At 39.8% G+C, this 26593-nt stretch overlaps 1 protein-coding gene across 1 annotated transcript in view; it reads right to left on the bottom strand.

Moving 5' to 3' along the window:
- Window positions 1-26593, bottom strand: part of LOC129703644 (inactive N-acetylated-alpha-linked acidic dipeptidase-like protein 2) — a 289914-nt gene that overhangs the window by 258157 nt on the left and 5164 nt on the right. The window contains exons 2-3 of the mRNA XM_055646259.1: window positions 15023-15142; window positions 994-1144 (exon numbers count right to left, since the gene is read on the bottom strand). Of these exons, the coding sequence (XP_055502234.1) occupies window positions 994-1144; window positions 15023-15142 (271 nt within the window). The remainder of the gene's footprint in view (window positions 1-993; window positions 1145-15022; window positions 15143-26593) is intronic.

The raw sequence follows: 26593 nt of genomic DNA on the forward strand, positions 1-26593 counted from the left end.
AGTAGATGTCAGAGAAAATTCCTGGAGATTGTACTTCAACCACTTCAGAACACTCTGTGCTGTGTAAGTCTAAACTGTCCCTGGTAATTATCTTTGCGTTCTCTTAGAATAATACTTGAGAATTTAATGAGATCAATCAGATGCCAAAGGATGACACAAAATCAACTGTTAATCCCGTACCTTGAAGCCAAGTCTATAAAAGCTCCTTAAACTGTGCAATCAGTCAAATATTTCAAAATATATATTTGAATAAATCTCTTATATTGACCATTGGGTTTTTACAAAGCCACGTCAAGTTACTTTACAAATCATTTGAGGCAAGGCCATTTCCTAATAAATCATCAAAGTAGTATTGTACAATGTACATATGAAGAAGGTTGATGTCAGAATATTAAAATATTCAGTACAATTATTCAGGAACATATTGTGCTGTTCTTGCACTTCTAGGAAAATGATTTAAATGTAATTCACCCGAAATAGGTGTCAATTTAAAGGGGGTAAGAAATGAGCAGTTTGGAGAGTCTTTATGTAAGAACAGAGAACAGAATGAAATAATTTAAAAATAATTGGCTGCATGGTGTCTTACTCAAATAGTTCAGCTTGGGAAATTACATCATGATTCAATACAGTTGTGTATTAAAGCTGGTATTAGTACAACAATCCAGTTTAGAGAGAAAGCTTCTGCCTGCGTCAGTAGCACATGTTTTTAGCTGACACAAATGAGCAGACATTCAACAGTACAAATAAACCAATGCAAATTATTTTTTCCTGTCGTTATGACCAGGGCAAAGGATTTGCTGCTGCAAGTGACTTGCCATGATCCAGGTCCTGCCCTCTCTATTGCTTCTGGGGCTTTTATGCAAAATTGCAGATAGCTCGTTAGCAAATCATGTGCAGAAAATCAAAATATTTGTCAAAAGACATCTGGCACGCCAGTTTTCCCTACAGCTACGATATTTTGGCAACTAATGTTAGGAAACCTCTCTTACTCACCAACACTGGGATATCCTGGTGTAGATGGATCTCCTCCAGGGTTTAAAGAAAGCCAAAATGTTTTGTTGCCTATCTTCTCCCTTGGGTGTAAATCACAGGGATCGATGTAGACTAAAGCTCCTCCAAAACCAGCCTCCAATAGTAAAGAGAGCTGCAAATATCAGAAAGTACAATTTGGTTAATAAAGATTTAAAATCCTCCAGTTAGCATAGTGGAGTTAAAAACATAATTGTTACTATTTGCTGGCATCCTGCAGATTCCTAAATTGACATTCAATACATTATAATCTTGGACATTCGAGTCGCCTCCAACCACATATTCTGTGGCCATTGTTATGGATTTTGTTTTAATCTTACTATGGAAATATGCAAACCAATTTGCAAAAATATTCACTATATTCACCGTTTATTTACTTTTTTAGTGTCACTTTGGCAGACAGTATGTGACTAGTAAAGAAGATGGGGTCATAAAGCTCAAATACTAACTGCCCATTTAATACATCCAAAATTGCTTGCCACATCAAGACAGTTCTAATGAAACATACTTCACTTGGAGTTAGCTGCCTATGAAAATAATTACACGTAAGATTGCAGTGCATACTGAGCCTATGTCTGAGCTCTTAGCTATGACAGCTGCGCACACTTTCAGTATTATTCCTGGCATATGGAGCACTTAAAACATTTGTTAAATTTTATCTATCTGTTTTAATCATGACAATGATAATAATATGAAATCTAGTTAACACTTGTTATGTCATATGATGCTGGTCTGAGGAACGAAATGAGCTCCTACTTGATTGTTTTAGGCTGGTCGACGTCATTTTCAAGAACTCAACAGCCAAGCTAAATGAATATACTGCTGGCATCAGAGACTTTGTCAGTAAGTGTGTGGAGGACTGCAAGCCAAAGAAGTCAATGTAAGTGTTCACCAACAAGAATCCATGGATGAACTATGATATCCACTCCTGACTAAAGACCAAGTCTGAAACGCTCAAATAAAGTGATTTGCACTAGATAGCTAGGTACAACCTTCACAAAGCCAAAAGGATGGCAAGAAAAAGTTCCAGGCCAAGCTAGAATCAACCAGGCTAACCACATCGACACTTGCGGATTGTGGCAAGACTTGCATGCTGCACAGGCTAAAAAGCAATGTCGCTGGCCACAACGTATCCCTCACCAATTCTCTTGTTGCATTTCATCCTCATTTTGAAGTTCAGTGAAATTAGATCACCTGCCCCAATAGCCTCGGATGCACCTGTATCCACATCATCAGATTGGCTTTCCTGAGAGTGAATGTGCGGGAAGCAACTCCCTGGCCATGTTCTCAGAAACCACACAGACCTGCAGAGTAAGGCTGAACCGCAAAACACCTTCCATAATATTTCTCAATACCAGTGCCCTGCCAGGCTGTGTTCTCAGCCCCTTAATATACTCACTATACACTCACAAGTGTGTGGCCAAATTTAATTCTAACTCCATTTACACGTTTGCAGAGGTCACCACTGCTGTAAGCTAGACAACAAACAATGATAATATGACGTATAAGAAGATGATCAAGAGTTTTGTTCGTTGGTGTCAGGTAAACAAAGGAGCTGGTCATTGAGGTACATGCCCCAGTCTGTATCAATGGTGCTGAATTGGAGATGGTCGAGAGCTGCAAGTTCCTTGGTGAAAATATCACCAACAATTTATCCCAGTCCAACCACATTGATGCCTTAACCAAGAAAGAACACCAAAGCCTCTCTTTCCTCCAAAAAATAAAGAAATCCAGTGTGTGTTCAATGACTCTTACCAATTTTCCTAGATGTACCGTAGAGAGCCATCCTCTTTGCTTACAACCAAACTTTGCTTGGCAACTGCCCCAACACCACAAGAAATTATAGAGTTGTGGACGCATCCTGGAAAATCACGTAAAACAAGCCTCCTCAACTCCATGTAAACGTCATACTGACTCAGAAAAACAGCTAACAAGGACCATTCACACCCCAGTCATTCTCTCATCTCCCCTTTCCCATCAGGTTGAAGATACCAACTTGAAAGCATACATCATTAGATTCAAGAACAAATATTACCAAACTCTTGAAAGGATCTCTCGTATGCAAGGGATCAATTTTTGATCTTCCAACCTACCTTGTTGTAGCCCCTGCACTGTCTCCGTAGCTGTAACACTATCTACTGCACTTTGTTTATTTTCTCATTTGCACCACCTGACCTACTTACAAATGGTATGAATTGCATTCAAAACCAGATTTATCACTATATCACGATGCACGTGACAATAAGAAACCAGCACCAAAACCAAGCTGGATTTGAATTATTTCATTCCAGAATAATATATGTAACTAAAATGACTGGAACACAACATTTAACAAGTTGTAAAAGAAAAGGTTAATAACAATAATTTTTATTTGTGAGAAACAATATTTTAATTTAAAAACTTTGAAAAGGTTTCACTGAATTCTGGAATATGGTCTTACTTTATCACTATTGATACAAAACAGAATAATTACATTTCGTTCATGACATTTTGAAAATGCAACAATGATCAAAATTTGAGGTAAGGCTGAAAGGCTTATTGTGATCAATACCAAGATTAAATTGAAAGTAACTTTAATTGTATTCTTGTAATAGATTTTCTGTACACAAGAAAATCCATAAAAATGGATTAAGTAACTAAAAACACTTATTTTTCATGAAATCCATTTACTGTACATGCTTGGATTAGAAGTGAATACATCCAAAATCAATTAATGAGATTTTACCATTTTAATCCTGTGATATAATAGCTTTCAAACAAACATGACTTGGTGAAGAGAAAGACAAGAAAATCTCCAGTTCTTAAGTCAAATAGGTCAGAGAATGTGTATCTGCTTTGGTACGATGAGAAGGGAAACACTTTTCATGCAATTATCACAAGTTTGAAAATATAATTTCATAGCCAAAGTGTGCAGATAACTAAAAGCAAAATCAAATTTTGCTCCACAAGACTTGTTGATGTAATGGTTGCGCACAAAGCCCTCAATTATCCCAAACATCTATCAGTGCGATTTAACTATTCTGATGAATCTGAACTTCACCTCGTAATATTTCCCTTTCGGTAGTATCGAACTTACAGAGGCAGCATCCTGTTTCATCACTGGCACCCTTGAAGAAACCTGATGCACTTTCCTGGATTGCAGGCCATTGCAATTGCAAGGTAGAATGCATGTCAAGATGACTATTTTCCAACAACCATGTTATAAGCCCATGCATTTTTCTACTACAGCAAATATTGCTGCCAACTGTAAAGCAAGGGTGTTTTCCCTTTAACGTTCGGACAGCTGTCCACAAAGTTTGAATGGACCTTCGGGAGTAGAGACTTGCTCTGGGGCTTCTTCCGGTGACAGCCTCTACAGGGAATCTTTGAGCAGAGTAATGAACAGCACAAAATATTTGGTGGAAATAGTGAGAAAAATCACCAGTTTCATGTCATTGTACGATTTATATTTAATAGCCTCTCGGCAGATGCTCTCAACCCAGACTCTTGAGGAATAGCAACTTCCATACTTTTATATTTATATTTTCATGGCAAACATTAGAAGTTATGAACCAATTTACTGCATAATAACTGTGATTATCAATACAAATTCCATGCCATTATTTCAGATGCGCTGTTAAACCAAATGGTAATCTCTCTATATAGATGGATATATAATATCCCTCCATGGACAGTCGGCAGATTCTCCCTGTATCCCTCAGCATTGTTAATAATTATTCTAATCTCAGTACCGTAATGAAAAGCTAAGAAAGAGTTGTCTCCAAAATCCCCCTATCGAAAGAGAATTATCATTCTTACTATGATGTTGCTGTGCTCGCCTTTATACCAGCTACAATGTTTCATAAATAATGAATTAGGTGCAAGACGTTAAGATTACTCTATGAGTATGAATAACACTTTAAACATGAAAGCGCCTTACTATGTGGCATGCCAAGTTTCATTACTCTAAGGTACTATAAAAATAAAAGTAAATGTGAATCTGCCAATTTTAATTTCTGTAAAGGCGTGGTTTAATTTTTGGAGTGACTTTGTACTCTTCTGTCATTGCCATGTGGATTTTAAGTCTCACTAAAATCTGCATTGGTTTGCAATGGACCTGAGACCATATCAGTGTCATTCCTTGCAAAAGGTAGACACAAAATGCTGGAGTAACTCAGCGGGACAGGCAGCATATCTGGAGAGAAGGAATGGGTGACGTTTCGGGTCAAAACCCTTCTTCAGACTGATATCAGGGGAGTGGGCGTTACAGAGATAGAATGTAGTCGGAGCTAGTAAGACTGGCGGGAGAACTGGGAAGGGGAGGGGATGGAGAGAGAGGGCAAGGGCTACTTGAAGTTAGAGAAGTCAATGTTCGTACCGCTGGGGAGCAAGCTACCCAAGCGAAATATGAGGTGCTGTTCCTCCAATTTGCACTGGGCCTCACTCTGACAATGAAGGAGGCCTAGGACAGAAAGGTCAGATTGGGAATGGGAAGGGGAGTTATAGTACTGAACAACTGGGAGATCAGGTAGGTTAAGGCTGACAGAGCGGAGGTGTTCAGCGAAACGATCGCCTTGCCTGCACTTGGTTTGGCCGATATACAGGAGTTGACACCTGGAACAGCAAATATAGTAGATGAGGTTGGAGGAGGCGCAAGTGAACCTGAAAAGACTGTCCTTGGATGGAGTCGAGGGGGGAGGTAAAAGGAGAGGTGTTGCATCTCCTGCAGTTGCAGGGGAAAGTACCTGGGGAGGGGGTGGTTTGGGTGGGAAGGGCCGAGTTGACCAAGGAGTTTTGGAGGGAACGGTCTCTGCAGAAAGCAGAAAGGGGTGGAGATGGGAAGATGTTGCCAGTAGTGGCATCCCTTTGGAGGTGGCGAAAATGTTGGAGGATTATATGCTTATGCGACGGCTGATGGAGTGGAAGGTGAGGACAAGGGGGACTGTCCTCGTTACGAATGGGGGGAGGGGTAGCAAGAGTGGAGCTGCAGGATATCGAGGAGACCCTAGTGAGAGTCTCATCTATAATGGAAGAGGGGAATCCTAAAGAATGAGGACATCACTATTTGCAAACATTAGCTGCCAAAGTCTCATCTAATGCAATGCGGAGAGCAAGTAGTTGTGGGAACAAAGAGAAATGCAGCGGTAAATTTTACATTTTAATGCACTTCTGTTCTTTTTCTAAATGTTTATTCAGTATACCTGTTTAGAATGAGTATGAAATTATGGTGGCAAAATGCCTGAACATTTGGGTTTTTTAAAATTAAATTAAATACAATTAAACACAAGCATCAGAAGCGATGCTGTAGAAAATAATTTGATTGCAGAGACGTGAGAGGTGACTCAGCAACACACGCTGAAGGACAGGCAACAATTTAAATATAATTAGGAAAAGACAATTTCTTCTTTTTTTTTTTTATTAGAAGCAGTGTACAAAAGTATAAACCGCGGCATATGACATAATACATTTATTGTACAGCTTCAATTTTAATTTTTAGCTAAGATGAAAAAGAAAAAGAGAGAGAAAGCAAGAAAGAGAGAAAGTGAAAGAGAAAGTGAATGTGTAAGAATAGAACCCCTAGACTTCCAAATAGCTGTAGTTGAACAGTGAGTAAGTAAAATAAATGAGAAGAACATAAAGAAATAAAAAGACAAAAAAACAGAAAGAAATACAAAAAGTGATGATATACCTGCTTCATATCTCTCCCCACCCATCACCCAACCCGTAAATCGGTTTAATTCCAAAGTTGTGTTGCACCATACTATCCTTGTAATTAATCAATGAATGGAGTCCATGTCTTCGAAAATTGCTCTGGTTTTTCCGCTAAGACATGAATCATATTTTCAAGATGTAGCGTCTCAGACGCATTTGTAATCCACATTTTAAGAGTAGGGGCAGATGTTTTTTTCCAAAAACTTTTTGCCGTTATCAGGCCATAACTAAGGAAACGTCTTTGAAATATTGATAGCTCAGGGCAGGCTTCTGATGTTGCAAAAATAATCAGTTACGTATGGGGGTCCAGTTTTGTTTTTAATGTCTTTGAGAAAATGTCAAAAATTCCTTTCCAAAGGTTATGTAGAATTTCTTTCTAAAAGTTATGTAGCACCAATTTCCAGCACCACATCTTTACATCACAAGGATATTCAAGGAGCAAAACGTTTTTTTCACATTAAAAAAACACGTCACGTACTTACTGCTGAATGCTTCTTCCTAGAGCCTGCAAGTTGCAAACATTTTCCAATTTTCACTATTCCCCTACCACACAGCAACTACATTCTGATTGACCCGGAATTTTTATTCACTTAATAATTATAACTTTTCTTTTTCAATGATCACTGCTCTATCTCATCAGCCGAGAAATACATTGTGGATTACATAATATAACACTGTAATCCTCAAAAAGCAATTTTTCATCAAATTGATCAGCAGCAACGTTGCTGGTTTACAACTGCACAGACCATTCCCATTGCAGTTTTGTCATGTTTTATATTAATTTCCTCCCTTTTATATTCACTGTGCAAGATGTTCATGAATGCCTGTTAAACTGTGCATATAGGCATTGGGAAAAGCTCTGGAAAATTGTGCAAACGGCTGTTTATATTGTTTAATGTAGTGTTTCCAGCAACTTCACATAAATTAAACCACACTCAAATCCAAAAGATATGTTACAGAATCACAGAAAAATGACCATAGGGAATGAGGCCATTTGACCCATCACATCCATGCCTGTCATGAAAGTGCTGCCTCACCCACTTTCATTAATCCATTCAAAAAACAACAAAGACTGAAACTTCTGTAACCTCATTGGAATCAGTCTTTCTGAAGCCAAGACATCCATCAATGACTAGATCCGATTTGCCACCTTTGTGAGATCCCATTGGCTTATACTTTCTTGATCAGCCGACATGGGGAACCCTATCAAAGATTTTCTAAAATCAACAGACAAAAATAAACTACCCTAACCCTGCCTCCTTGTCACCTCCTCAAAATGTTCACCATGCCCATCAACACTGCCCTTCACTTAACAAAACATCCATGTAATTTTGTATACTATCTCAGTGTAAATCATCAGCACTTACATATATATTAATTAAAGATCACTCATTTACATTTTCAAAATTCTCACTAACTGAGCCATCTAATATCCAAAGCATGAGCAAATATTCAGTGACTGTAAATCCACTGTCTGATGTTACCCATTGCATAGGATTTTAGAGAGTAACAGGAGCAAGATTATTGCTATTCGCCATCAGTGCTCTGTGAAATGGACAGCAATTTCTGGGATTGCCACCCTTGTGTGGTTGGCGACCCCAATGTGTCTATATGTAATTCAACGCCTCATCATAAGCTGCATGATTTTCAGCCTTCACCATCAAAATTGAGGGAAATTAGTTGAACTGACCTGCAAGTCACTTACAGTCAAGCCAACCTGTAAATTGAACTAAAAATCATACACTTTGTTATATATGGCCCACACTTTGTTATATATGGCTCTTCAATGCATTATTCCTGCTTGGCAAACTACCCAGCACTATTTAAAAAAACAAAATGTATTGTAAATCTTTTGCTTAAATATTTAATAATAATAAAGGATTATTCATAATATTATTCATCATGAAGTCAAATATCAATATAACATGCCTTGTTATATGTAGGCACTAGGGACTGCAGATGTTGTCATCTTGAGCACGAAAAAGTGCTGGAGGAACACAGCAGGCCAGACAGCATCTGTGGAGGAAGTGAACGGATGACAGATTCTAATCCGCAAGATTCCACATTTGCTTATGTTAGAATTCATATGCCATAATTATGCCCATCGTAAATCTAAAATAATTAAAAAAAAGGCACAGTGACTTTAATATTTGGATTCTACTCTTTCATGCCCTGTTTAGGCGACAGTTTAAAACTCACTTACAAGTTCCTGCACACTATGCAAAGGAATATCAATGTTTTTGTGCCCAGGCTTAATGTTGAGTTTGCTTATCCTCATTCCAAATATTTGTATGTCGTATAAAATAATGTCAATCACTAAAATGCCTTGATACTTGAATTTTATGTAGTAAATATCTCTCATCTGCTAAAATTACATTTTAAATAGGCATTAACTTCAAAAAATAATAATTGAGTAACCATGTTCCAATTAACTTTAAACTTTTACTGTTTTTTTTTTGGTTTTGATAAATTTGTGAGACTGTGTACTATTACAAATTATGGAACATTGAACAGTACACCACAACATGCCCTTCAGCCCACAGTATCTTTGCTGAGCATGATGCCAAGAACTACTCTTATCTGTTTGCATATAATCCATATCCCTCCACTCCCTGCATGTCCATGTGCCTATCCAAATGTCTCTTAAATGTCACTATCGTATCCGCCTCAACCACCACCCCCGGCAGCGCATTCCAGGCACTCTAAACTAAACTAAAACAACTAAACACTCACCACTCTCTGTGCCTCAAATTTGCCATGCAAATCTCCTTTAAGCTTGCCCCTCGCACCTGAAAGCTATGTCCTCTAGTATTTGAGATTTTTATTCAGGGAAAAAGGTACTGACTGTCTACCCTATCTATGCCTTTTACAGTTTTATATCCTTCAATGGGGTCTCCCCTCAACCTCCGGCTTTCCAAGGCTGTCTAAACTCTCCCTGTAGCTAATCCAGAAATAATGCACCCTTTCCAAAGCCTCCACATCCTTCCTGTAATGGGGTGACCAGAGCTGCATGCTCATTGATTGTGATCATGTATTATGTTTGACTGTGAGAACTATCTTTTGCAAGTGCATAGAAATCTTCATCAGAATGAAGCCAACATTCTTCACAAGCTTTTATTCCCAATTCTACTGTAAATAATGTTTTTATGCCTTCTGAAACATTTATTAAGGTGACATTTTAAGACCAACTATTAAATTTTAAATTATATATATCTCTAATTTTTGCAAACAATAAATGATCATGTGTATGCCCACAAATTTTTTATGACCATAGAATTTATATTCCTGCAAAAATTCCAAATATTACATATTGATTCCTTAGCTGGTGGCAAATCAATTCAGTCTGATTGAATCCAATCAGAATACCATATGCTCGTTTACCATTGATTAATACCAAATGCTCATTAATTCTATTCTAATTATCATGATAATTATCCTATTATTTAGTTTTAATTGAAACAACATCCTGTCCGCAATAAAAATACTTATCTGCCTTTATCATTTATAACTAAAAGATTGACAGTTGTGTAAACATATTTGGCATCCAAAGAAGTTAGTGATTTACTAACAAGATAGAACACTTAACCAATATTAAACCTTCAGGCCCCTGCTCGAATCACATTCCATTCAATGTTCTATTGCCAAATGCGTGCGCACACATCCTGCTATCCAAGATAGTATATTCTCACTCACAGACCACAATACATTTGCTTTTTTCACAATGGTAAAAATGTAGCATCTGGTTGTTCAGGCATGAGGTACTTCTAACATTCTTCATCAGCAACATGCGTTTCCATTGGATTTGACATTATTGTTCAGACCTATCATTGCAACTGCATTTGTTTCGATTTCTTGCAGCAGCTGTAACATATGGCTTCTGAATGTCAGTTTTAGTGCTAATTTGTGTTAATTTATGAGTGTTTTTATTCCTCAACAACCATTAGATGTCATGGTGACAAATTATCTTTTGACTTAATCATATTAGGGTAAAAAAGGTAGGTGACCTATCTGCCTCAAGAGCTTGATTTGTCTTTTTTATGAACTGGCGCCACACTCGAGCAATGCTCATTATTGGTTGATGATCGAGGTCAAGCAATACAGAAACAAGCCAGCTTATTCATTACATTGATAACAACAACGTTCTTTTGTAAATTAACATCTAATTTACACAAACCTTCTAATCTTTAGAAATAATAACTTCGACGTTTTGTGACAATAATTCGATTAATCAAACATTTAACTCAGATCAAATAAAGAGATTTCATGAAAATCATTCCTTCTAACCCTGTTATAATTGAATTAATGACTGTGTGTTAAAACATATCTATTGAGGACTTTAGAGGCACAGGAGATTGCAAATACTGAAAAAAGAAAATGCCTGGTTGTCTGAACATCCAGGTACTGCAAACAAACAAACCGCTGGAAGAACTCAGCTCGTCAAGAAGCATGTGTGAAGAGAAAAGAATTGTCAACATTTTGGGTCAAGGCCCTGCAAGACGGATACAGCTTGGCGTTCAACACAATCATTCTCCCTAAACCTATTGTCAAGCCCATGGAACTAGATCTCTACTTGTCCCTATGAAATTGGATTTCCTCATCAGCAGAACTCACTCCGTATGAATTGGTAATAACGCTTCTACCTTACTGACAATCAGCACAGGGGCACTTCAAGTCTATGTGCTCAGTCTCCGCTCATCTCCCAACACCCATGACAGTGCAACCAGCTGCAACGCCATCATTCATTTGGCTGATGATACCACTACTGTCAAATGAATAAATAGTTAATGTCGGGTCAGAGTACAGGAAGGAGATCGATAATCTGGTTGATTGGTGCCAGAACAATAATCTTGTTCTTGAGTCTAAGGAGTTGGTTGTTGACTTCAGGAAGGAAAAGTCAAGAATCCATGAACCACAGTATGGCAGCAAGAGAATTAACAGCTTCAAATTCCTGGCATGCACATCCCTGAAGACCCATCCTAAGCACAGAACGTTCAAAGAGGACAACATTGACAGGATCAGCACAGTTAATGATATGAAGAAGGATCTCGACCCGATACTATCCATGTTCTCCAGAGATGCTGCCTGACCTGGTGAGTTGCTCCAGCACTTTGTGTCCTTTTGTGTATTAACCAGCATCTGCAGTTCTTTATTTCTACAGGTATTGACCTCTCAACCATCAAAGGGATCTACAGAAAGTACTGCCTGCAGGCAGCAGCTACTATCAACAAAGACACATATCACCCTGGCCATAGCCTCATCTCACTGGTACCATTGGGAAGAAAGCATAGGCTCCTGAGAACCATGACCTTCAGGTTCAAGAACAGCTTCTTCCCATCAACTATCAGGTTCTTAAACCACACTGCAAAACCCTAACCGTAAATCCACCTCAGCAATGGACTAATATGGACTATGGTTGCATTTTGTACTATGATGCCCAGCATAATTACATTGCATGACTGATAATAGACAATAGACAATAGGTGCAGGAGTAGGCCATTCGGCCCTTTGAGCCAGCACCGTCATTCAATGTGATAATGGCTGATCATCCACAATCAGTAGCGATGTTACAAAACTTGCCTTCAGCGGCACTGCAGTTCTGCCACTGGCCGTGCGTGCGACTTTGGCGCCTTTGAGGGAGGGGGTGGGGGGGGAGGGATTAAAATGCAGTTTTCTAATGCCTGTCGGCAGTGGATTTAGATTAGATTAAATTAGATTAGATTCCTTTATTGTCATTCAGACCTTTCGGTCTGAACGAAATTTCGTTTCCCTGCAGTCATTCATATAATAAAAAATGACAAAAACACACAATAAACACAAATCCAACATCCACCAAACACCTCCTCACTGTGGTGGAAGGCAAAATCTTAAAGTTTCTGTCTCTTCCCTCTTTGTTCTCCCTCTGCGCCGAGGCGATCCAGGCTCCAGATGTTGTGACCCCACCGGGTGATGGTAAATCCCGCGGCTCAACCGTGCTACGCGAACGGGCCGGGGCCCAGTCGGGTCTCCGTAGTCGGGTTTCTTCGGGCCGCTAGCTGCTGAAGAATAATCGATCCGACTTCCGTTCCCGATTTATTTATTTTTTTAATCGCGAGGCAATTTAATAATTTGATTAAAATAAAAAGCGACTTGTAAGCCCTCAAAGCCTACAACGTAACGGATCTCAAGAACGGGACAAAACAAAGGGTAAGTCGTGTATTTGACATATAATCTTGCTTCTTGGGATGACTTTAATCTAATTTTACGTTGCGAAAATGTGATTTGGGCCCCATACGAACCGGCAGTGTTTTTCCTGCCGATATGGGGTTCAAATTCACGGCAAATGCAACGTTCCAATCGATCACGCTCCAGAAAAACCCACTCGCAAGTTGATTTAAATGCTCTTTCTTTTTGCTCTTTTCTTTTTGTCATAAGAGCATCTAAATCGTCTATATTTTGTGTTATTGTCTACCCATAGTCAATATGTTTATACTAAATATCAGTTTTAGTCCCATGTATTGTGCAAAAAATAATAATTTTTGATGATATTGAGATTTCTAGATTAATTTATGTGAATTAAACATTAAATTCCTTCCATCTGGCATGTAAATTCATGACAGTGAGATTTAAAAATCATGTTCTATTGTGAATTCTTGTGTGAATGGGATTAGTTTGTTAATTGGATACTTAGGCTATTTAAAAAAAAAAAACTTTTCTTAAGAAATGGAATCTACAGGACATTCTTAATGGGAAAGTAGTGGGTAGAAAGGCATGTCATGTGTGGTTTGAAGAGCAAAAACTTGTAGTTTACAATGCCAAAATTGAAAAGTTGAGGAAAAACAAGGTGTACAGAGTTGCTTATTGGTTACAATCTGAGGAGTATGATGATGCTGCTGATTATGATATGCCAATGTACCAGCTAGCAACTGATCTTCTCCATAGAGACTTGGTCTATTGCTAGAAATTGAAATTTATTTTCCAATCTGTTACGGACTTACAGCATATAATACAATAATAATAAAGTTCTGATCTTGAGAATATCACATGTTTGAATTTTCAAGGCAGTCTGGGTGTTTATTACTATTTCAGTCACAACGGTCAATTTTGTAATTAACTACAATTAAGTAATTAACTAATTATATGCTTTAATTTCAGGTCAACCATGCAAGATGTTTTATATTTATTTCAGAATGCTTCAATCTATAATAACTGAAAATTTCATTCAGTTCTCTTAATTTTTAAGAAGGTTTTGGGCTTTTGACTGTCCTCGATCACAGCTTTTGTGTTAAGTCAATGGAAAAGCAATAGGGAACAAGATGCTAATTTCCGAGTATGAAAATGGCCATAACATTTTTACTACTGAAGATATGAAAGTGAATTAGGTGTCAAATTATACTTCTTTTTATGCTTTATCTGATGGGATAAATTGCAGACTTGATTTTTTAAATCTCAAAATTTTGTAACATTGCTACAATCAGTACCCCATTCCTGCCTTTTCCCCATATCCCCTGACTCCACTATATTTAAGAGCCCTATCCAGCTCTCTCTTGAAAGCATCCAGAGAACCGGCCTCCACCGCCCTCTGAGGCAGAGAATTGCACAGATCATATTATTAATTATTGTACATTTTTTGTTCCATGGTTTCATGGTTTCATTCCCGGTGCACATGATAATTAAACATTGACTTTTGAAATTTAATTAGGTGTACATAGATACGCACACACACACACGCAGACTGACAAAGCCATCCTCAATCATCAATTAATTGCACAGAGACATTGTTAGTGAGCATACCTGGAAGGTTTCAGGTAACATATAGTGGAACGGGACCCAATATTTTCCTCCACATGTTTGAGGCCATCATTAACCAAGCAAACTGTAACTCCATCACTATCCCTCAACATGGACAATGTATCTACATCATCCAGCGTATGGCGTATAGAGGTCAGGCCTATAGAGGGTTGATAATACACAAGGTCCTTTATTTTTTCTACTTAGGCTCAGGCCATTGAAAATGGGGGGGTTAAGGTCTGCCAGATGGAAGGGAGCCCCTGCGATGGAGCACCTCGTACACGTGGAGGAAAATACTGGGTCCCATTCCATTATATGTTACTTGAAACCTTCCAACTATGCTCACTAACAACGTCCCTTTGTGATTGCATTTCCTTTCATTTGATAAACAGCATGTGCAAATGCAGAGCACCTTTAATCTGCTGAATAATTTAATAAAATTAATTGTCATTTTGCATGACGAATAAAACCAAACCATTAAAATATTGGGAAAATGTTCATCAAAAACATCTAAAATAGCTTTACTTAACCCTACCTTGTACAGTAAAGGTGCCTGTCCAAGTTTAATTAGTGCAATTTTTTTCGTTACATTGGTACTTGATTGAAGTCGGAGCAAATCATCAATTGTTCCATACTGTACATCTATGATCTCCGCCTGAAAAAGTGCAAAGAGCAAGTTGTGTTTTTAACATTCAGTAAACAGTTTCAGCTGTTGCATTTGCCCACGCAGCCCATTAATTGCATCTGCATCAAAACAGGAACACATATAGTACTAGCTGAAAAGGTTGTGGAATCTCTGCTGAAAAGATTGATGATTCAATTAATTCAAAGCTCATCACAGTTAAACTTTTAAAAGAGAAAACAAAAAGCAGAACACAGCAGCCTTGGCTAAGTGCAAGACACTTCTTTAGCGAGAAGGATATCTTTCCATAAGATTTAGGAACAAATTACAAGCTTTCACTGCAGTAACTACTGAGCTGACAAGAGGTCACCTTTTGTTTGAGCAATTTTATATCGAGGTTTACTCTGTCTTCTGGATATGAATAAGCCCATGATGCAATTCAATAGGTGATTTTTCCAAACCACAAAACAATTCAATTGGTCTTTCATCTACGACAGCTCTTACTTATGGTGTTCGAGAAGACTCAGTACTATTTCTCTTGCCGCTCCCTCCATAACTCCATGGTCAATTCTTCCCTTCCCACCCGTACCACCCCTCCCCAGGCACTTTCCCCAGCAAGAAATGCTATGCTTGTCGCTTTACCTCCCCCCTCGACTCCATTTAAGGGCCCAAGCAGTCGTTCCAGGTGCGACAGAGTTTCACCTGCATCTCCTCCAACCTCATCTAATGCATCCGCTGCTCTAGATGTCATCTGATCTACATCGGTGAGACTAAGCGGAGGCTGGGCGATCGTTTCGCCGAACATCTCCGCACGGTCCGCAATAACCTACCTGATCTCCCGATGGCTCAGCACTTCAACCCCCCCCTCCCATTCCGAATCCGACCTTTCTGTCCTGGGCCTCCTCCATGGCCAAAATGAGCACCACCAGAAATTGGAAGAGCAGCACCTCATATTTCGCTTCGGCAGTTTATACCCCAGTGGCATGAACATTGACTTCTCCAATTTCCGGTAGCCCTTGTTATCTCCTCCCATTCTCAGCTCTCCCTCAGCCCTCTGGCTCCTCCTCTTCCTTTCTTCTTCCCTTTTAAGTTGCGAATACTACCATGACTGGAAAACTTTAGCCATGAGGAATGACAGGAAAAACTAGGAAAATAGAAAGCAGAATGGGAGACTTAACTGAGATATATAGAATTACTAGACTAAGTGGGGGTCCCATATTCACATGGGGGGTTGGTCCCCCAATGCAATATTCCACCTCTCCACCAATTCCAATATTGGTGGCCAGTGGGGGGGGGGCTTTCTGGAGTGCTGGTATGGGTGTTGTTGGCTGCAGGGACTACTGGTCTCCTAGGGCCAGTATGGACATTGTGGGTTAAATGGATTGTTGGGGTGGCAGCTCAGTCCCTCAAGCCTGATGTGCTGGCAGCTCACTCACGGCTGGTGGGCTGGCAGTTGACTCATGGTTATTCCTTGAAATTCCATTTCAAGCAGAGTGCAAGGCCACCAAATTCAAATCCATTTTTCTACCATTTCAAGCAGGGTGCAAGGCCACCAAATACATTCATCTAAAATCAATGTAGTGCAAACAGGAAGTTGTCAAGTTTAGCCAAACAACCATTTGCACTGCCTTTTTACTTCAACCCAAAACTCCCCCAAACAACCATTTGCACTGCCTTTTTACTTCAACCCCAAAACCCCCCAAACAATCATTTGCACTGCTTTTTTACTTCAACCCCAAACAACCATTTGCACTGCCTTTTTACTTCAAACCAACCTATTTTCATTTTCAACCCACATTAAGGGCACTCACAGTTGAGTAGATGTGTTCAGTGTTATTCAGAGCTCAGAGAGACGTGAACCTCTCGCTTTCTCCATCTTGCAGAGACTGAGTGAGGCACACCACGTCTGGGTTTTATAGTCCCTCCCCCCTCCCACCAGCAGGGGCAGCAGAGAGAATGGCAACATTTTTTAAAACATTAATATATCTCTGATTTTTCATCGATGGAAAAATCCTCCAGTCCAGGAAGGCGGAGGGGGGCTCTGAGCGAGGTGGCCAAAAATGACGGCCGTAGGTGGTGGCGTTCTCTCGGAAATCACAGCACAACGAGCCAAAAGTGGTCAAGATCAGACTTTTAGTAATATAGATGAGGAGAGTGAAGTGTGTAAATCGGAAATATCTACTGTATTTCCCTGAGTTACAGGGTCAACAAACTTAAGTTAATGATCTTTAAATAACAGATGGAAGGAATACAGAGAAGATGGAGAACACCATTTCTTCAACCAGTAGTTGACAGGGTTGTGCAACTCAATAACTGGGAGGCTGATATCAGCTCACAAACCCTGAAAAAGTACTTGCTTGTGTACTTAAAAAGTAATGCACTGCGGTGTTAGAATCAAGTGTTATGTTTTTCCTACTTGAATACACGCAGTAGCTTCCTGTGTAGTAGGTTTCAACCATTCTACGACTGTGCACTTAACATACTAAAATGTCCTTTGGTGCTTCAGAAGAACATAATTAAATTAGCAACGTACAGAGATATTTGGGGCAGCTGACCAAACGCTTGCACTTATCTGCTAACATCACAGCCAGGAAGGGAAATTAGGTTTCATGGAATAGAGATGAGAGACAGAAAGTGGGGCTCAAAAATATTAGGAGAGCATGGGAATAAATAGGAGAAACCAGAAAAAAGCTGTGAATTCAGGATTAGGGATGGGAGGAATCTTTGGGTAAATTTGTTGCAGATGGGAGAGAACACACAGAGATAGCAGACTGGGAGTGATCTCGATTTTCATGAATTCCCTACACTTATTGTGGAGTATATGTAGGGATGGGGAATTGGATAGAAGCTTTTAACAAAACGTCTGCAGTGGAGGAAAGGAGCCATGGGGTTATTCTTGTATTCTTAAAGGGCGCTATTAGAGTAAGGAAGTTTTACATACGAACATGGTCCTCCCAAGTCTGGCATCAAATAGCAGTTTTCTGCCACATCCATTCATTTGCATCCCTTTGATTTGAAAGAGCTGAAGAGAGATCTGTATCAATGTGATAGGCAAGATGCGAATAAGAGATAATTTTGATGAATACGATCGACAAGCAATTGGGGTGGTGCTATTGTACAAAAGGAGGAAGAAACAAGTGTTTTGTTGAGCCTTTTAGAGAATACTATAAAGGCACGAAGTGCATGTGTCAGGTTTATGCAAGAGGGGAACAATTGGGAATAGTAGCAGGGGAACAAAAAGGTCAAGGTGGCCTGGGGTAGGGAACTGTGAGTGGAACACACGTGTATGGGGAAATGAATGGAGGAGGCTAAGTGGATGATCAGAGATGTTTCGGGTCAGAAATAAGAAGAACATTCAGCTCTCTGTTCTTTTCAAAATTGCTGTGCACAAATTAATTGTCAAGTTTGCACACTTTTTAACTACATAATTGACTGTGAATTGGAAAATCCTGGGGTCCGGAAGGCCACTAAGGAAATGTAATTTGCCTTTTTCTGTTAGTTTGTTTTTATTATAAATGAATACAAAATCTGATTCATGCAACTTAATTAAATAAATCTGATCTTGTCAATGAACAGAGGGAGACATTAATTTCACAACAAGAATGAGATCAGGAGGTTGATAATTGAGTGTGGATGTGGCAAGCATTATCAGTTACCATGGAATCGTATAACTATTAAAGGCATATGCAGTCAACCAAATTATTATTTATTGGTGCAAATTGTTTATAGCTTCATGGATCAAACATTGTTCAGATTAAATATCATGCTTGTTCTCGTAATAAAACAGAAAGTAGGAATAGGTCATTTTTAGATTGGAGAACTGTGACCAGTGAGGTGCTACAGAGATGGGTACTGGCCTTCAAATGTTTACAATCTTTATCAATGATTTAACTGAGGGGATCAAGTGCAACATATCCAAGTTTGCTGATAATACAAAGCTAGGTGTCTATGTGAGACACAAGGGGTATGGAAGTACAGACATCAGTCATTTCAACTTTTGTAACGTTGTATCCTTTGCTTGCTTTGTAACTTGTGTAAACTGTGTAAATCATTGTGACTGGTGGTGACCGTTAGATGACCTTTGTAACTTTGTAACATACCCTAGTTGGATGAGCAAGAGATAAGGGTGGCAAGATAGGAGAAGTCAAGTGATTTGAAACAAGGATGGGCTAAGAGATGGAAAATAACTGTGGCAGGAGGGGCGATGTGGTTGCAAGTGATTGGTTATTGCCAAGGGAATGCCTGCAAGTGATTGGGTATGGAAATGTAAGTGGGGTGGAAACATGCCATAAAAAGAAGCGACTCATTGTGTGGGGTGGGCAGTCAAGTGATTAACTCTTTGATTGTCCCTGCCTTGATTTGCAAATAAAGGTTTGAACTTCTTGAAGAATTCTCCGCGTCACCTGACTTAATCTCGAATATTGATAACCACGACAGGGGCAGGTCAAGCAGAATCTGTGGAGGCAAAACAATGACTATCCCTTTGCCTCCACTGATCTTACCTTACTTGCTGGGATCCTCCAACAGTTTGTTTTTGGCTCCGGAGTCCAGCATCTGTAATCCCTTGTGTCTCACATGGCCACCTAACTTTGTCCTATCAGTTTGCTTTTCGCTCTTGGTGGCCACGTGAGTTGAGAGGAGTTCAAAAACAAGAAGGATGCATGGGACAGGTATAGGCAGCTGGGATCAAGTGCATCCCTGGAGGCATTTCAGGAACTAATGAGTAAACTGAAAAAGGAGATCAGAAGGGCAAAAAGGGTACGGAAATGTAAGTGGGGTGGAAGATAGGAGATAGCTCTAGTGGGCAGCCTTAAGGACAATCCCAAAAGATTTTATAAGTACATAAGGGAGAAAAGGGTGACTAGAGAGTGGGACCTCTCAGGAATCCCACATGAGATGAGCAAGGACGTCAATAAGTATTTCTCATCTGTATTTACCGAGGAGAAAGACAGTAGGACGGAGGAACTTGGGGCAGTCAATGGAAGTGTCTGGAGAGCAGTCAGTGCTACCGTCAAAGAAGTACTGAAGGTACTACCGTGTATGAAGGCAGACAAATCTCCAGGACTTGATCAGATATATCTGAGCACATTGCGGGAAATTAGAGAGGAAATTGTGTGAGCCCTGGTTGAAATTTACAAGTCGTCCTTAAATACAGGAGAGGTGCCGGAAGACTGGAGGGTGGCAAATGTTGTGCATCTTTTCAATAAGAGCTGCAGGGAAAATGCTGGGAACTATAGGCCGGTGAGCTTAATATCTGGAGTTGGAAAGTTACTAGAGAATATTCTGAGGGATAGGTTATACAGGCACGTGGATGGGCAGGGGCTGATTAGAGATAATCAGCATGGTTTTGTACGTGGGAGGTCATGTCTCACAAATCTGATTAATTTTTTGAAGACGTGACCAAAAAGGTCGATGAGGGCAGAGCTGTAGATGTGATGCGCATGGATTTCAGTAAAGGCCCTGTCCCACTTACGTGTCCTTGGCACGCAAATTACGCGACCTTGTCGTCGCATGGAGGTACATGGGCATCGTGTGGCCGCGCGGGGCCGGTCCCACAGAGAAGCGCAGAGGGGTGTGCAGTTGTGCGCAGTACCGCGTGGCGCTCTGAAATTTTGTAGCGAACGAAACCTTCGCGCGCCACCAGCCTGTCGCGGAACTGACGGCTATAGTGGGACAGGCCCAAGACCCTGGCGCGACGCAACATCTCACCTCCAACAGCAGCAGAAGCAGGCAAACGATCGCCGAGCTCGGCCAGGAGTTCACGGCCATTGCAGATCCAGATCCGCCCCCACTTCTACTTCCAGAGCGGGGCCAAGACGATTGGAGATAGACACAAAATGCTGACGTTTCGGGTCAACACCCTTCTTTTAGACTGAAGAAGAGTCTTGACCCGAAACATCACCCATTGCTTCTCTCCAGAGATGCTGCCGGTCCCGCTGAGTTACTCCTGCATTTTGTGTCCATCTTCAAATGACGTCACGCGATCCATACGGCTGTGTGGGCGCATGACATCGCGCGCGACCTTCGTGGGACAGTCGCGCCTCAACGCAACCATGAGATCACGTAATTAGTGTGCCAAGGACACATAAGTGGGACAGGGGCTTAAGGCATTCAACAAGGTTCCGCATGGTAGGCTGCTCTGGAAGGTTAGATCACATGGGATCCAAGGAGAGATAGCTGAATGGATAGCAAATTGGCTCCATGGAAGGAAGCAGAGGGTGATGGTGGAAGGTTGCTTCTCAGACTGGAGACCTGTGACTAGTGGTGTGCCTCAGGGTTCGGTGCTGGGCCCGTTACTGTTTGTCATCTACATCAATGATTTGGATGAGAACATACAGGGCAAGATTAGCAAGTTGGCTGATCATACAAAAGTGAGGGGTTTTGCAGATAGTGAAGATGGTTGTGAAAGATTGCAGCAGGTTCTAGATCGATTGGCCAGGTGGGCGGAAGAATGGTTGATGGAATTTAATACAGAGAAATGTGAGGTGTTGCATTTTGGGATGTCGAATCAGGGCAGGCCCCACACAGTGAATGGTAGGCCTCTGTTGTAGAGCCGAGGGATCAAGGAGTACAGGTGCATTGTTCCTTGAAGGTTGAGACACAGGTGGTCAAAAAGGCTTTTGGCACTTTGGCCTTCAACAGTCAGTGTATTGAGTATGGAAGTTTTGTTGTATAAGACGTTGGAGAGGCCACATTTAGAATATTGTGTTCAGTTCTGGGCACCATGTTATAGGAAAAATATTGTCAAGCTTGAAAGGGTTCACAAAAGATTTATGAGGATGTTGCCAGGACTAGAGAATGTGAGCTATAGGGAGAAGTTGAGTAGGATGGGTCTCTATTCCATGGAGCACAGGATGAGGGGAGATCTTATAGGGGTAAAATCATGAGAGGATTAGATCGTGTCGATGCACAGAGTCTCTTGCCCAGAGTAGGGGAATCGAGGACCAGAGGACATAGATTCAAGGTGAAGGGGAAAATATTTATTAGGAATCCGAGGGGTAACTTTTTCACACAAAGGACGGTGGGTGTATGGAACAAGCTGCCAGAGGAGCTAGTTGCAGCTGGTGCCCTTAAATGGGGGGGGACTAGATTCAAGATTCAAGAATCAAGAGAGTTTATTGTCATGTGTCCCTGATAGGACAATGACATTCTTGCTTTGCTTCAGCACAACAGAACATAGTAGGCATTGACTACAGAACAGATCAGTGTGTCCATATACCATTATATAAATATATACACACAGGAATAAATAAACTAAATTCCTGATTCCTGGGATGGCAGGACTTTCATATGAAGAAAGACTGGATATACTCGGCTTGTACACACTAGAATTTAGAAGATTGAGGGGGGATCTTATAGAAAATTACAAAATTCTTAAGGGGTTGGACAGGCTAGATGTAGGAAGATTATTCCTGATGTTGGGGAAGTCCAGAACTAGGGGGTCACAGTTTAAGGATAAGAGGGAAGTCTTTTAGGAGAGTGGTGAATCTGTGGACAGAGAGTGGTGAATCTGTGGAATTCTCTGCCACAGAAGGTAGTTGAGGCCAGTTCATTGGCTATATTTAAGAGGGAGTTAGATGTGGCCCTTGTGGCTGAAGGGATCAGGGGGTATGGAGAGAAGGCAGGGATGGGATACTGAATTGGATGATCAGCCATGATCATATCGAATGGCGATGCAGGCTCGAAGGGCCGAATGGCCTACTCCTGCACCTATTTTTCTATGTTTCTAAACTGATAAAGTGCAAATAACAGATAATGGGCTATTAATGTTCAGAGTTTTGTCCGAGCCAAGTTCAATAGCCTGATGGCTGTGGGGAAGCAGCTATTCCTAGGTATGTTGCAAAACTTACCTTCAGCGGCGCTGCAGTTCTGTCGCTGCCTGTGTACGCGACTTTGGCGCCTTTGAGAGGGGGACGGGTTTAAAACGCGATTTTCTCTAGGCTATTGAAATCGAGGTTGTTCAGCCTGCCTAGTTGCTGACGAAAAATCGCTGCGACATTAATTCGTTGCAGCTATTTTTAAACTAAATTGGGTTATTTAATTGTTATAGTAGATTAAAAGTAATCCTCTAAAGCCGCGAACGCCGACAACGGGACAGATCTTAGGTAGGGGACAAGGCAAGGTAGGTTGTTTATTTTTACATTAAAAAGTGTTTTTTAAGATCCCTTTATTCAAAATTTTAAGTTGCGAGTACATGACTTGGGGGCCCATTCAAACCCGCAGTATCTTTCATGTCGATATGGGCTTCAAATCCACCACAATGACAACGTTCCAAACCATCGCGTTCCAGAAAAACACACTCGCAAGCTGATTTAAATGGCCATTAATTTACAGCAATTGAACACTAAATTCCTTCCATTTGGCCTATAAATTAATGTCAATGAGATTTAAAATCATGTTTTATTGTGAATTCTTGTGTGAATGTTCTTTGGACACAGGCTATTTAAAAATGTTAATCTTTTCTTAAGAAATGGATAGATGTTTAGATCTAGTAATTGAATTTTGGAATTAGCTACAATTGGGTAACTAACTAATTATATGCTTTAATTTCAGGTCATCCAAGTAAGATTGTTTAATATTTGTTTCAGAATGCTTCAATCTACAACAATTAAACATTTATTTCAGTTCTCTTAATTTTTAAGAAAGTTATGGGCTTTTGACCTTGATCACAGCTTTTGTGTTAAGTCAATGGAAAATCAATAGGGAACAAGATGCTAATTTCCGAGTATGAAAATGGCCATAACTTTTTTAATACTGAAGATATGAAAGTGAATTAGGTGTCAAATTAAACTTTTTTTATGCTTTATCTGATGGGATAAATTGCAGACTTGATTTTTAAAATCTCAAAATTTGGTAACGTTGCTACTACTCCTGAACCTGGTTGTTGCAGGAAACCATGTATAAACACTGCTGTAATTGCTACATGGTGAAACCAAAATGTATAAAAATGGCCTTTATTAAAATCTGACAATGTGCACTTTAACCACATGTGATTTTTTTTTCTATTACAAATCTCAAATTGTGGAGTACAGAGGCAAATAAATAAATTATGGGTCTTTGTCCCAAACATTATGGAGGGCACTGCATGTAGTTACTGCAGGAAATGATCTAATTGATTGGTGGAAGTGGCAGAGGGGGCCAAATGCCATACCACTACATCTATTTCTTATAACGTTAAAGTAATATTGTAATCGTGTTAATTCACTAGCTTTTCTCATGGAGGCAAAAACACACTAGATGCTTCCTACAGCCTCTATATTTCAAGACAAATGATTTCAGATCAGGCACAAATAAATTAGTAAAATAGATTCTGTAGCCAAATGAAAGGCAGAACTTCACTATTTTGACACTTTTGCATAGTTTTGTAATTTAATAATTTTCAAATATTGTTCAAATACTGCTGGACACACCAACACCGAAACGCAAATAATAACTGTGAGAGGGGAAATAACTATCCAGAATAAGCAGAATGGACTTCTGGCTCGCTGTTGCAATTGGACCTTATTAATATGCTGCTGGCTGACTTCCCGACCAAAATATGCTTGAAATTGTCAGGAAACAGCTACCTATTCAATAAAGTGGAACAGAGGAGCCGCAATCTGGAGCCAAAGGGAATCATCTCCAGCACTAAACTAAGCCTCAGGTAATTTAAAGGGACCACAGTCGGAGGCAGCAACCTCAGGCAGGATGGCTCAAGGTTTTCTGTGCAACATGTAAATTATGTGTGTTTTCCTGACCTATAAGGAAATTTCAACATATTTTTGAAAAATAAAATCCTTTAGTGGGTCTTTAGCAGCCCTACTGTATATTGACTCCCTGACAGCATTGGTTTGCCGACTTTGCTCCAACTGCTCATCTGTTTGTGCCTCTGGTTACATTGCAGTCACATTACTGAAGCCCAATTGCACTTGTTGTAAAACAGAGCCCTTTCAAAAAAGGCTCGGAATGTCAGTGATGATCTTCATCTCTCGATTAACTGCCTCATGCTAGGTTTCCAATGTGTGGGAGGGTCATGAAGAGTTTAAGGCTATTATGGTGTGATTGGCCAACTGGAAAGAAAACAAAATAAAAATGTGACTGGTCATATTTTAGTTAGCGCTGGTGACTGATCTCAGTCAGTGATCTTGCAAAAAAAAAAAAGACATCGTTTCAACCTTTCAAAAATTGGCTATCAACATAATGTTCAAACGATTCACAAGTATATTTTACATCCCTTTGGTACAGATCTTGATCTATGCTGTGGATTAATGTCTTATACTGCTGAATATTATAATAATGAACTTTGTTCCATTGCTCTGGAATGTCACTAATAGTTTTGAGGAAATATAAATCTTTACATTCAGCAGCATTCTTTCATAACATGAAACTGAGGCTGTTTGAAACTTTGATTTTTTAATTGGGTTTATTATCTGGACTGTCTGTAGTTCCATTCAAAGGCCAATTTAAGAAAAATTGCACTAATGTTCGAATTTGAGACTTTTAATGTTAAAAGAAATTATTAATTTAGTTGAAATCTGCTCCATCGAATTTGAAAAAAAATCAATTAGTTTATTTAATTGAAATGATATACACAAACCTAATATAAAAATTGGCACTATTTTAAAAATGTATTAAAAATCTTAACTAAGAGTTTTATTATGTAGAGAAACGTCTTGCTGACATTTTAAGAAGCATTTGTTAATGCCAAAGGGAAATTCCTGACATTACACCACTTAAGATGTTCAATTTTGTACAGGGCACAGATGGTATTGGCACAGGTTAAGTTGCGAGATACTTGACAAATTCACTTCAAACTACTCCATCACTTGCACGATTCATTCTTGTCTCGGATATTGGCACTTTTGCCATGCTGCATCCACAGTTTAACCCATTTGCACAAGGAAGCTTACAAAATCAATACCAATTGATCAGTTGCATGACAATGGGTCAAATCGTGCTGGAACCATAGTGTTCCGCTGTTCCCAGACATGTAAGTACACCATTTTTGTCGACCCAATACAGGCCTGCACTTTCGTTGGAGACAGATGGTGCTGCGGTTGTGAATGCCCTCAATGTGGGACTCCATATGGAGTTCAAACACACAGTCTGGTCTTGCTGGGATTCCCAAGCATTACTCTGTGGGATCTCTATGATCCTATACCAGATAGGCAACAATGCATAGGCAGTGAAACTCAGCCTGCAGTATTGGAAAGGGAATGAACTTTAATTAAAAATAGTTATTTTAGTTTAATAACAATAAAGAAAACTACAGATGCTGGAAATCTAAAAGAAAAACAGAAAACTCCATTGGTCAGGCAGCCTCTATGGAAAGTGAAACAATTAACATTTCAGGTCCTGGACTACAGGTGAGAACCTCTGATAAAGCGTTCCAGAACTGAAACAGTTTCTCTTTCCACTGATGTTGCCTGACGTTCTGAGTTATTCCAGCATTTTCTGTTTTTACTTTGATGTTTTTATTGACGTGCAAATGTTTTAGTTTTTAAT

This window comes from Leucoraja erinacea, chromosome 14 (assembly GCF_028641065.1).
Source record: "Leucoraja erinacea ecotype New England chromosome 14, Leri_hhj_1, whole genome shotgun sequence".
Taxonomy (NCBI): domain Eukaryota; kingdom Metazoa; phylum Chordata; class Chondrichthyes; order Rajiformes; family Rajidae; genus Leucoraja; species Leucoraja erinaceus.